The sequence below is a fragment of the Vanessa atalanta genome, chromosome 16, assembly GCF_905147765.1.
Source record: "Vanessa atalanta chromosome 16, ilVanAtal1.2, whole genome shotgun sequence".
Taxonomy (NCBI): Eukaryota; Metazoa; Arthropoda; class Insecta; order Lepidoptera; family Nymphalidae; genus Vanessa; species Vanessa atalanta.
The window spans coordinates 10,047,696-10,059,953 of record NC_061886.1 but is presented as its reverse complement, the minus strand read 5'-3'; the positions used below and the strand labels follow the sequence as shown (position 1 = coordinate 10,059,953).

The window sequence follows — 12,258 nt, the reverse complement described above, 5'->3', positions numbered from 1 at the left end:
TTTATGTCAATATAAGGATCATTCAGCACTGGCGGTACAATTCCTAGCTATATATATATATATATATATATATATAACTATATTTGTCAGGCCAGAGAACGTTTTGACCAAAAATAATTTCTAGGCAAATATCCTTCATCTTGTATTTTTTTAAAGACACTTTTTGATCCTTAATTCACGGAAAACAACTTATGAATTTAAATTTGGCAATGGTGATGTTTAAATCATAAAACTTATTTTTATATACCGGTACCAAAATTAATGAACGTAATATTGCATTAATATTTTTACATGTTTTTAGGATGACGACTATGTACTTGATTAAAGTATATCAATTTATTCTATATATACCTTTCAAATAATAATTAGTACGTATTTTCAGTCGTCAGTGTCTGTCCATCTGTAGTACATAGCATTTAACTGTTCTAAAAATATAAATATGAGCACAGTTAGGGGTCCTATTTTTGCATATGTGGGTATAAAACCGCTCCACAGTGCGAAGACACCTTCATTCTGTATTATTTTCTTTAGCACGGCTACTTGGCTTGTTCCTTTTGCTGAATTTTGTACCCTTAAAAAAAATAATGGTTAGGGTTAACATGTACTGACAAGAGATAAATAATATGTCTGAGGTACCTACAACTTATGACAATTATCTATTTACGTTGATTACTTGATTTATAATTTAAAAAATACACAATTTATCTTTATTTATGCATTTGTGTATTATTAGTATCAGTTTTGCGAGTTGTTAGGAATTTAGGATAGTTGTATATGTGGCTTTGAGTTTGTACATTCAAGACCACCTCAAAAATACCTAGGAATCGAACCCACGACCTTACCAAGGTCTGATATAATTTATTATGCTACGAAACGTATATACTTGTGCAACGAACCAAACCATAGCTTGAATTATTTTGTTGTAGCGCCATCTAGTGAAAAACTTTATAACTAAAATTCATCTCACCGTTGATATAAAAAGAAATGCTTATTATATTATAAAAATAAAAGTGTAAGAAATTATAAAATGATAATTCATATTTATTTTATATTAATAACTATAATTATAGAAACTATAATCGTATAATAACAATGATTGTAAATTTTAAGGTAAGAAAAAATAAATGAATTTTTAGTTCATTAAAAAATAAAATTAACAAAATTTGTTTTGATTTAACGACGTATAATGATTGGTCAATCAGTTTATCAACAAAAGCACATTACATTTATTAGCATTAATACATTCATTTATTAATTTAAATACTACTCATAGTCTCACATAATATACATATATATAAATATATTAGAGAGCTGCCGAGTATTTTGATATGATTTTTATGATTGATCATATATTATATATTGAAAGGCATTTCAGACATGGATATGGAGTAATCCTCAGCAGTGCTGTGTACGTCTGTAATTGGTACATACATCAGATAAGTATCAGTTTTAAATGTTTAGTGTTAAGTGTTTAATGTATGTACTGTTGATGTGCCATTCAAATAAAATAAATTAACTATATGGACCTAAGTCGCTGCATTTTTGGTTTAAAACTAGGGATGGGCTGAAATTCATTTTACATTCGGCTTAACCGAATTTCGGCAACTTGAACCACTTATTTCCACTTTAATTTTACTTCCAAAATTCCGATAACATTTTCGTCGACAACGTTCGTCGACATTGTTTTTCGTAAATCCATAGTGAATATCATAGATTACTCAAGCTCTCGACCAATGATATCGCGTCAATTTGCTGTCAAATGTTGTATATTTGGCTTTTTTCCCGTAATGGTTGGAATAGAGTATAGAAATGGAAACGACATGGTGACAGATAACCATAAATATTGGCACTTTGACAATATTTATTAAAAGGTATAAATATCTATTAATAAATATTTCTTATGCCGTCTAAGGCCATCTATCATAGGAAGTAAGATGATATTACAGAATATTCACTTAATTACAATATAAGGTATTAATTTTATTTAACATAATACTAGCTTTGGCTTATCATGATATAAGTGCTGTCCATGGAAAATTTACCGTGTTTTGACGATGTCGACGGGCAAAGAAGCAAAAGTGGTGACAAGTCCTGAGATCAACGAGGCAACGAAATGAAGCCCAATACCGTCGCCCATTTGAGATACCAACATCTCACGAGCCTTCAAACATATGAAAAATAAATTTACAATACTTTCATTATCTTTTCAATAAAACTGTTATTTCCACACTATTTCTTATAAGGGAACCGTTGAGGAATACTCAATGCCTTTAAATACGATTAGAAGTTCAAACGTTTAAATATAAAGATAAATTATTATTTCTAAATTAAAAATTGGTAGACAGACTGGGAAATGGGCCACCTGAAAAAAAATACTTTAAGAAATATTAACTATCCTTTCCATCGTAAATGCACCATTAACCTTGAAAACTAAGACGTTATGTATCTTGTACCTGGTTCATTCCCCTTTTGTTATTTACAAATTATTTACAAAACTTGATAATTCTGTGTAGAAAGTAAGATAACAAACAGACAGGAGTACATTTAATTTGAGTTATTTTAAAGATCATTATAGTTTTAAAGTTCATTATAATTATTAAAATTCTAATAGTTTCTAATTAATGCAAAATACAACCTGCGCGTAAGTACCAAGCTGGGCCCCGTTAACCACCATCGCTCTAGTGACGGTCGCGGTGGCACCACGGAACAACATTGCCGGACCTTCTTCACTGATTATTCTATTGTGATGTAAAAGGTTATTTTCTGATTTGTATATTGTATAAATGTATAAATTGAGATCATAGTAATATTCTTATGTTTTCCATCAATTCAATCAATTTTCAGCATTTAAAGATCTAATATTGGACGCAGTTAATAGGACTGCCTTCCTTAACCGTGTGAGTGGCGGATTATTTCTATCATGTTCAGATCGTCTCCATTATAGAGAATATATATTTTATTATATATCCTTGTATCTTAGTACTATTGATGTATTAGCTAGCGGACGGGTAAATGGGCCACCTGATACGGTAAGCGGTCACCACCGCTCACAGACATTGGCGCAGTCAGAGATATTACCAATCCTTACATCACCAATGTGCCACCGACGTTGGGAACTAATATTTTATGTCCCTTGTACCCGTTACACCGGCTTGTTTAAACTACAAACCGGAACACAACAAGACGAAGTATTGCTGTTTTGCGGTAGAATATCTGATGAGTGGGTGAAACTTCCCGGGCGTGAACAAAGTCCTATCACCAGGTAATTTTTCAGTATATTATATTATATGGCTATGACTAAAAGTTAAGGATTTTTTAAAGGCAACAAAAACATTACAATAATATACGGCTTTTAATAGTTTTAAATTGTGATTTATTTTGACGTTCTTAGGACCTCTTGTATATGGCAATATTTTATGCACAAATTCGTATAATAATAACATACATTTATCCAGTATAAGTATAAGTAGCTAGTGCGTTACGGTTGAAGTATAAAGAAGTATCTTTACTTCCGCAAGGCGAAACGTTATCATCATATTTTTATTCAAGGCAATTTTTCATTTAATAAGAAACAAAAATTGAATAAGTAGGGGACGTAAAATGAGTATTTTATAAATTAACCTGGTCAGTGCATTGAAGACATTTTTATAATTTCTGCGCTGTTCCGGAGGAAGACGTCCATCGGCTGTCATTCGTATGAGAGCCACTTCTGCCGGAGTGCCGATGAATGCGCCGAGCCCTCCCGCTGCCATGCCCATCACAAGCTTTATAGGAAAGCTCGGAACACCGTACGTACTTTAAAAACAATACTCTTAAAATCTTTAAACATATTTTGAAAATATGTAATTTGGCTAAGATTTAATTGTTGCCGTATATCACTATACGTTTCAGTAAAACGAAAACGCTTATTAAGCGAAAAATTGGCTTGCAACGTGTTGTAGTCACTGTAAAACATTTGCATCGAGAAAATTTGGGTTATCGTTCTTATAAAAACGCTCATGATACTACCTACATAGAGAAATTCGTATGAAGCGATTCCACCAATTGCGTTGTGACAATAAAATGCATTTGTATCACAAGGCAAAGGGATTCTCGTATAGTTGGAGACAGTCACGTTTTCAGAACGCGTCATGGGCTAACATTACATTCCACTAATTCATCTCGAATCATACTTTTAAAAGTTGAAGTTTAAAACAAATGTATCATCGTCGAACCTTGTGTAATAATTGCTCAATCCGTTATAACATCCCAAACGACCAGTCGTGTAAGTCGCTTGGCGGAACAGCGCAGCCGAAAGACCGGTATAAAAACCAGAGACGCCTTCTTTGCTGAGGATATCTCCCACCACTCCTAATACCGACTTCTTTCCCGAGGGTCCGGAGAGTTGCATTCTCGTCTTCACTAAGTCAGCCGGTTGTACAACGCAAATACCCATCATGCTGGTAATTTAATAAATGAAAATTATACTTTATTCAAGCACTACCACAAATTTGGAATGTAGATTCTGATTCAAGTAATACAGTTTGAGCAAACCGCAGGAATACCATAGGGAAATTAAGTCTTTATTTTTGGTACTTCATTACAAAAGTACATAACCAGAGTTATTTTATTTATTCAATAAAATTTTCATTTTATGTACGATCAGGGTATCAGGGTATGAAATGTCACACACCTGCTCGAAGTTACTAATAGAGGATGTTTATAATGAGCGTACATCTTAACCGATGATTTCGGGTACAAACCCAGGCAAGCAGCACTGAATTTTCATGTGCTTAATTTGTGTTTATAATTCATCTCGTGCGCGGCGGTGAAGGAAAATATCGTGAGGAAACCTTCATGTGTCTAATTTCAATGAAATTCTGCCACATGTGTATTCCACCAACCCGCATTGACGCAGCGTGTAGCAGTGAGAAATTTATAGGCTGTTAACGTAAAAAAATCTAATAGTAAGTATAGTACTTGACATTTGGACTTGCAGTGCATTTCCATACTTAACAGTTTTCAAATTAGAGGCTTCTGATAAGTTTTCTAACATCAGTACGCGTATCACATTAAGTCTTACAATGATATTTATACTGATGTGCGCACTGATTGTAATAACTAATGTAATGTTCAAAGTTGTAACATTACAAGTAAATAGCGGCATTGTTAGTGAAGATTAAATTAATTAAGATTAATAACACACAAATATTCTTTGTGATTTAATTTCTTACCCGCTCATTCCCCCGAAAACGAAATTGAGCCATCCAGGTATAGGCTTTCGAGGTTTCTTATTTTTCTCAGACATATTGTTACGATTAATTTGATTATTTGTTTTATTGATATCGGTATATTCTGTGGTTATGAAAAAATTATCATTTACATTTTTATAGTTTGATGTCTGTCAAAAAAGTGTGATAGATATTATAATAACCTGTTCCTTATAAATTATCTGTGAAATTATTGGACTTTTTTAAATAATATTTTTTTTTACAGTAACTAGAATTTTCTCTTTTGCTTGTAATATTTTATTTAAAAATTGTAAAACTTAGATGGGACCACTGGAGTGTCTTCTTAAAATGGCTATGTACTCCTAAATTCCTATTACTGTTGATATGAGGTCGACATAAGCGATATACTCGTATTTAGCCGTCAGTTTTGTCAGTCACTGAAATGAATAAGAGATACCTACAATTCAATCCATTATAATATAAATTATTGCTTTTATTTAAGGTATGGTTTACTCAACCGATAATATGAGTCTTCTTTATGAGTGTATGTGATATGATAAGTCGTATGGTTTTTATTCTAATGCATATTATTTAAGACAGCAAGATTGTTTAACCATGTAAACATTAATTTTAAAGACCCATTTATGTATGGCGCTTTTGTTTCACATATTTTTTTCTAGACCTTAAATGTATGAATATCCATTTGATCGAGAGTTAAAACGTAGTCTAATTTTCTCTTTTAGTGTTTATGCATTAGTTGAAGAAAATAATTTTGTCTATTTAAAGCTCTTGCCTTAGACTGATATAGCGTATATAATTTTCTTAAATAGATAATAATTAAAAAATATGTATATTTTTTAATTTTTTTATTAGATTGACAGATACATTGGGTAGAAAATATTTTATTAAGCCGATTAGCTGGTTCTCACTACCACTGCCACTCTTCGGTGTAGTCTTGATCTAGTTGAACGTATCTCCTGAAATAAAAAAAAAGTACTTTATATACTGAATGATTTTGATTTTTAAATGGCATGTTATCAAATTCCCACGATTATTGGTCGTTGGCCATGTCTGGTCTGTCTGTCCTATCAATTGGGTTGATTGTTTTGTTTTTAAAATATAGTTATACGGACGATCAAATTGGCCACCTGATGGTAAGTGGTCGATCACCACCCATAGACGCCAACCTTGGGAGCTAAGATCTTATGTCTTGTTAGAATATGGTATCCTGTAGTTACACTGGCGCACTCACGCTAGAAACCGGAACACAATAATAATAAGTATCGCTGTTTTAGTGGTGGAATATATGGTGAATGGGGAGTACCTACCTATATGGGGTGACACAAAGACCTACTACTCCCTAAAAATACCTTGATATGGAGATGACTTAAAACTTGAACTTTCGCGCAATTTTAATTTTAATATCATAAATATCAACCACAGTTCAAGCACTGATCAATGCACTATACTTTCATACAAAGGATATAATTTTGATGTTTACGCTGTTTAGATATATAACCAGATAAAAAGAGCTCTCTGATGTATAGGACCTGCGTGTGGGCGGGGTCCCGGGCGAGCCGGGCGCGCGGCGCGGCGGAGTTTGCTGCCGGCGCGCCACCTCGCCCAGCAGCGACAGGCACGAGCGGGATAGGCGCTGGCTGAAGTTCTGGAGTTTCAAGAGTATGTCAATTAAATGCAGAGACTTACACTTGCACGAAGCCCCGCCACCACCCAGTAAAAGAGACAAGGAAATAAAAAGAACTCCTCGAGTTTCTTTACATTAGAATTTTTAATATTATACGTAATATAGATATACTACTATACTATTCATCGTGTTTAGCTCATTTTGCGATATTTAGTTAACGCATATGTAGTAAATAAACTGCCGTATACGCAGAATACTCACAGGTAAACAAGACCCTTTCATTTCTCGTAAGTCGATCTTCCGAAATAGTTCGCAAAGAAGTAATTCGTGTAGATTCGGAGGATGAGGACAGAAGAGCATTTCTATAATATCTACAACCTAATGCAAAGCAGAAGTATTAACACAACGCCATACATTTTGGTATCACAGCTTGGAGCAAGAAACACAAAATAGGAATACCGAGCAAAAAACCGTGATAGCTCCAAATTCTCTTTGGTAAATTTAGAAAAACAAGGCACGCCCATGGCAAGAAGGAGGCAGTTGGTTCTCGATTGCAATCGTATTCAAAATAAAGTAAAGGAAATAAAATAAAAATGGCGTCGTAAAGACTCATTTCTCTAAACTTTCAGACAACATTTAAAGATGTTTTTGTCCGGGTTAGACGACACAGGTTACAGTTTAGACGACATGCGAGGTTAAAAGTCGTTGAGTTTTCATAGTTAAACGTTCACAGGAAAATATGTTCAATGACTGACTTGCGAGTAATTATTAGCCAAGTCGGGTAGGAGCGTGAGGTCGGTGTCGGTGCCGGCGCACATCTCGAACAGCACGTGCCCCAGCGACAGCGTCTCCACGCGCTCGAGCGCGGCGGAGCGCGCCGGCGGCCGCGGGGTCGCCCCGATCAGAGTGTTCTCCAGCCCGCAGAGTCTGGCAACAACGTTAATTGAAAAGCACCCAAGGACTTTTTTATTCGAGTTATCAATAGCAAGAACAATTTAATTTTAACGATTAATGTAATAAGTACCCCTTGTTTAGATATCCTTTTAACGAAATATAATATTATCGACTGACATACGAGGCACAGCCTAAGTCGGGAAATTTCACAGTAATCATCTTTATTTTTAGAAAAAAACTCGCAAAGGATTTCCCTATCTCTTACGAAAAAAAAATATCAGAAATAATAATGAAATGAACTTACTGTATTAAGAAAACTGAAAATAAGTGTTAAAATGAAAATAACCTCTATGATCAAAGAGGTGAAGGATTTATATTGTTTCAACTTTGTAGTTAAAACCATTAAATGTAAAAAAATATAATTAATATACAAACATTACCTTGCTACGCCATTTTGGACCATCACATTCCCACTATGAAGATGACGGAATGGCGGAAAACCCTTCTCCTTAAGAAACAACAGTCCCTCCAATATCTGCCGTCCGAACCTTGCTACTTGCGTAGCAGGGAGGCCTGTACCAGTAGATCCGTACTTACGACTGTACTCATCACTCCACGTGCTCTGTAACACATATTTACGTGTTAATGCTTCTAGAAATTCGCGATGAATAATTTTTAGAACAAACGAAATCCTTAAATCGAAATTCACAATAAAATATGTAACCTTAGAACATTTTAGAACGTAATTATGTCTTATGACTGAAATAAACTAGCTAAAGTAATTCGAATTAATTCAGAAGTTATTCTTTCGCCGAACATAAGTTACATACAGTAACAGTGTCATAATTGATTAGTTACTGAAGCAACCTCTAAATAAGTCAAGTTCCTCAATACTTTCTAGATGTATTACAGTTTATAAATGACAGTTTGACCTTATAAATTAAATCCTTCAAACTGCCCCGAGAATTGTACGGTAACACAGCCAATGCATGACCGTTGCACAACTCGAGGTCCAGCACGGGGTAGATATAGGGATGATGTAACGCGCGAAACAGTTCCATGATGAGTCCTCGGGAATGTTCGTTCTGTTCTATGGGACATTTACTAGAAAGAGGCGTCTGTTGAAATAAAATCAATTAATCGGTAATAAAAAAAATAACTGTTTTTTATTTATTATTTGCATAAAAACAAGGCCTTAAGCTAATAATTCTTATGTAAATAAATATTTGTTACAAATCGAATACATTTCGGATATCAGTACTGTGATATATAGTAACAAAGAAGTAAAGCAAAATTCGTAAGAAACCATAAAAACATAGCTCATTAAATATTGTAACAAATATTAACAAATCAGAGTTTCTTGTGAATATATAAGAATATACATCAGTAATCTTTCAACGCTTCATTTAAATCAATTAACTTACCAATATGAGGAGGCGGTCTGCCTTAATGGAATTATCGTGTATTGCAAACCATTTTTTGCTCGCTCGCGAACCTATAGGGTTCAGTGAGGATATCATACTGTATCTGAAAATATTTATGAAACAAAACTATTATTTTTATCGTTTATTATCCGGTGTCCTCCTTTAAAACCATTTACGTTTTAGGAAAGGTTTTAAACTAGTTTTTGAATTGGCAACATTTGAAGAAAAAAAAATTTTTTTTTCAAATATTGGAATAACATTTAAATAATTTCCAAGTTCTATTCGAACATCGTTTATTAGAACGTCACTTTTTTTTTCAAATTCTCATAGCTTCAGATTTGGCAATGGAATCCGTTATATCTTACTCTGTATATAAATATACATACCTCGTAGAGTGCGATAAATATTCATTACAAATAGCTAAAGCCACCGAGCTTTCCATCGACTGTTCGGCCAGTCTGTTTTGAGAAAAAGACAGAGTTACTCATCAAGAATATTGCAATTAACAACAAGATTTTAGTGCAATTTATATCAAGACTTTGTGATAAAATAACAACTACATTACTACCTAAATTATTTCATACAGACAGAAAATACTAGCATATAATAATAGTTTAAAATATTACCTTTGCCTAAGTTTAATTAGAGGGGATAAGCATATTATACTTGGCCAATGAACTATCAATCGGATTGTCAAAATGTTATATCATTTGTGTCTACAATTACACCCTTATCTAACTATACGGGCTAAGCTGAAACACAACAATAAATATCATTTGTTACTTAGCAATAGTTTTAAGTGCATGAGTATTACTACCAATACAGATTTGCACAAATCCTACACACTAGAAATATAAAAATAGTTAACCTTCAATGAATGAAACTTGTTAGTAATTCCGAATGTATTGCTCTCTCCCTACTTAAGTTTAATAAAAAAAAAAACGATGTCTCGCCCGATAACTCTCAATTCGGACAACCTTTTGCAATGTGTACCTGGGAGAAGCCGATGGTTCCGATGGAGATGATTTCCCAGACCCTGATCCCATGATGGATTTGTTGAACAGCAATTTCGCTAGAGAGTCAATCTTTTGAGCTACGAGTGGAGTGCGTTCGGAATTTTCCTCTACAATAAGAAAAAAACTTGAAAACGACTTGTATAAAGAAATAACCATGTAGATCTCTGACGGATAAAAACCAACTCATCTCAACCCATGCATGTCACGAGAGCTATTTAAATGTAATACTAAAAGAAATGATAATTTAGGTGCTTAATATTAATATAGATCTTGCTTAATTATTATTTTTGTTGCCAATATCAATATACGGTGACACCTGTACTTGAAGCACCATTAAAGTTTGCACAAAAATTGTTATGCACCTTTATTTTCACCACATTAGTTTCGATGTGTGATTTGTTGGTCGCCTTTAAAAAGAATTAATGTATTTTTATTCAAACTATTAGATTAAATGACCTAATCTTGATTAGTTAGGTTTTGATATTAGTGTTATAATTTACATAGTATAAAAACATGCATTGACCATCCTGGATATTCACATAACTTTATCACCATATACTCGACATCGAATTTAAATTGAAATAAAGAACAATTTAAGCCTTTGTCAATAAAAGTCTGCTTTGATCAACCCGAATGACTATACTGTTTTAAAAATCATTAGTGTCAAAATCGATGTAAATTGTTAGATAAACAAAATGACTTATTGAATATTTTTGATATTTGTTAATTAACATAAAATGATTGTCACTTAAAATTTAATTATTCTTAAATAATTGTACAATTAATGTTACCTTCGCTTTCTTCTTTATCTGTGGACACGGAGCGTATACGGAAGGCATCTCTCTTGTTGGCTGCAGCTACAGATTCTGGGTTAAATTCAGCAGCTGATTGCGCTCTCCTGCAAGCGCCACGGCGTTTCTTTTTCCTATAACTAGACCTGGATCGTTCCTGATAAAACCTGTCGTGTCCCGTCGTTTCGGGCTCCTTCTGTTCCTTCGTATCACCTGACTTCATGTGCTGATATAGATTGAACATTTTCACAGTTTTTCTAAAAAGATACGCTTTGAAATCTTCGAATTTAAACAGCATTTAGCTGCATCCTCGTACCGAATATAATCAACGAATGAATCGACGATAATTTTATATGCGCACCGGGAGTTAGGGACGAATTTAAATAATCTTATTAGATTTATGAATATTTGAACACGTGATCGGCAACAGAGTAGCATACGAATTTCAGAAAAGCGTCACAACCCCGGGGTGTTCTTCGATGTACTACTAGGACTAATTAAAGACCTACAAGTGCGGTAAGCTGGGCTGCGCGCCTACGTTTATATCTAGGTGAATGTTTTATGTTAGAACGAATCCATTATGTTTGTCTTTTAAGTTGATAGAAAAATAGCTCGTAGAAAAAGAAACCTGAATAAAAAATTGAAATGTCATAAACTATGGAACTCATTTGCTTATTATAATTTTAATGTATGTATTCATGTTAAGATTAATGAGTACAAAAAATATTGTAATTAAATATTTATACATTTAATGGCGACGTTTAAAGCTAATTTAACGATGAGAAATATTTTGCCTTTTGAATTTCTACAATTGTTATAAATTAATTTTACTGGTGGTGTCTGGTATGTACCAACCACTCATCAAGTATTCTACCGCCAAACAGCAAACGTTAGATTTGTTGTGATCAGGTTAGAAGGATGAATGAGCCAGTATAACTACAAGCATAGGAATGAACGGAAGATGTTATCATCTTAGCTCCCAAAGTTGTATGGAATTTTGAAATTTCTTACAGCGCCAATATATATGGGCGGAGATGACCACTTACCATAAGGTAGCTCATTTGCCCGTCTGTCTGACCTGATAAAGGCAGGCGGGTGGGCAAATGGGCCACAGGTATGAAACAATTAAAAGGGATTAAAGTGTTTTTATTGTTTTCTTTTAATTTCTGTCCTTCCATCCGGAAAAGGATCAACGAAGTGGAGTTTATGGGTCGAAGACCAAGATTAGATTTAGAAGTCTGGCGGCCCCGGGGCAACAAAAAACAAAAAAGCGAAGGC

The 12,258-nt window shown here is 33.9% G+C and overlaps 2 protein-coding genes across 3 annotated transcripts; both read right to left on the bottom strand.

Moving 5' to 3' along the window:
- Positions 1-375: 375 nt before the first annotated feature.
- LOC125069708 (mitochondrial 2-oxoglutarate/malate carrier protein-like) lies at positions 376-5,341 on the bottom strand. The gene is made up of 6 exons (XM_047679259.1): positions 5,214-5,341; positions 4,215-4,439; positions 3,622-3,795; positions 2,636-2,738; positions 2,043-2,161; positions 376-571 (listed from the first exon to the last, which is right to left on the bottom strand). The coding sequence occupies exons 1-6, from the start codon at positions 5,285-5,287 to the stop codon at positions 379-381; spliced, it is 888 nt and encodes a 295-aa protein (XP_047535215.1). The 5' UTR covers positions 5,288-5,341; the 3' UTR covers positions 376-378.
- A 743-nt stretch (positions 5,342-6,084) lies between these two features.
- LOC125069707 (slowpoke-binding protein) lies at positions 6,085-11,450 on the bottom strand. Of its 2 annotated transcripts, XM_047679257.1 has the most exons (10): positions 10,981-11,450; positions 10,167-10,296; positions 9,560-9,631; positions 9,174-9,276; positions 8,682-8,867; positions 8,190-8,371; positions 7,611-7,782; positions 7,117-7,233; positions 6,761-6,876; positions 6,085-6,187 (listed from the first exon to the last, which is right to left on the bottom strand). In XM_047679257.1, exons 1-10 carry the CDS (start codon positions 11,276-11,278, stop codon positions 6,139-6,141), a joined length of 1,425 nt encoding a protein of 474 aa, XP_047535213.1. In that variant the 5' UTR covers positions 11,279-11,450; the 3' UTR covers positions 6,085-6,138. The 2 variants fall into 2 exon arrangements, with proteins under 2 accessions (XP_047535213.1, XP_047535214.1); XM_047679258.1 differs by lacking the exon at positions 9,560-9,631.
- Between the last annotated feature and the right edge of the window lie 808 nt (positions 11,451-12,258).

Bases quoted from the DNA above. Each gene is read 5' to 3' on its own strand.
- LOC125069707 (XM_047679257.1), bottom strand. From the start codon at position 11,278: ATGCTGTTTAAATTCGAAGATTTCAAAGCGTATCTTTTTAGAAAAACT. The intron at 6,877-7,116 runs GTGAGTATTCTG...TTGAAACTCCAG, and splicing joins TGAAAGGGTCTTGTTTACCT to AACTTCAGCCAGCGCCTATC. The intron at 6,188-6,760 runs GTCCTATACATC...TTTTTATTTCAG, and splicing joins GGGACCCCGCCCACACGCAG to GAGATACGTTCAACTAGATC.
- LOC125069708 (XM_047679259.1), bottom strand. From the start codon at position 5,287: ATGTCTGAGAAAAATAAGAAACCTCGAAAGCCTATACCTGGATGGCTC. The intron at 3,796-4,214 runs GTTCGACGATGA...TTGTTTTTAAAG, and splicing joins TTGAGCAATTATTACACAAG to TACGTACGGTGTTCCGAGCT. The intron at 572-2,042 runs GTAAATTTTCCA...ATTTTTTTTAAG, and splicing joins GTCGACATCGTCAAAACACG to GGTACAAAATTCAGCAAAAG.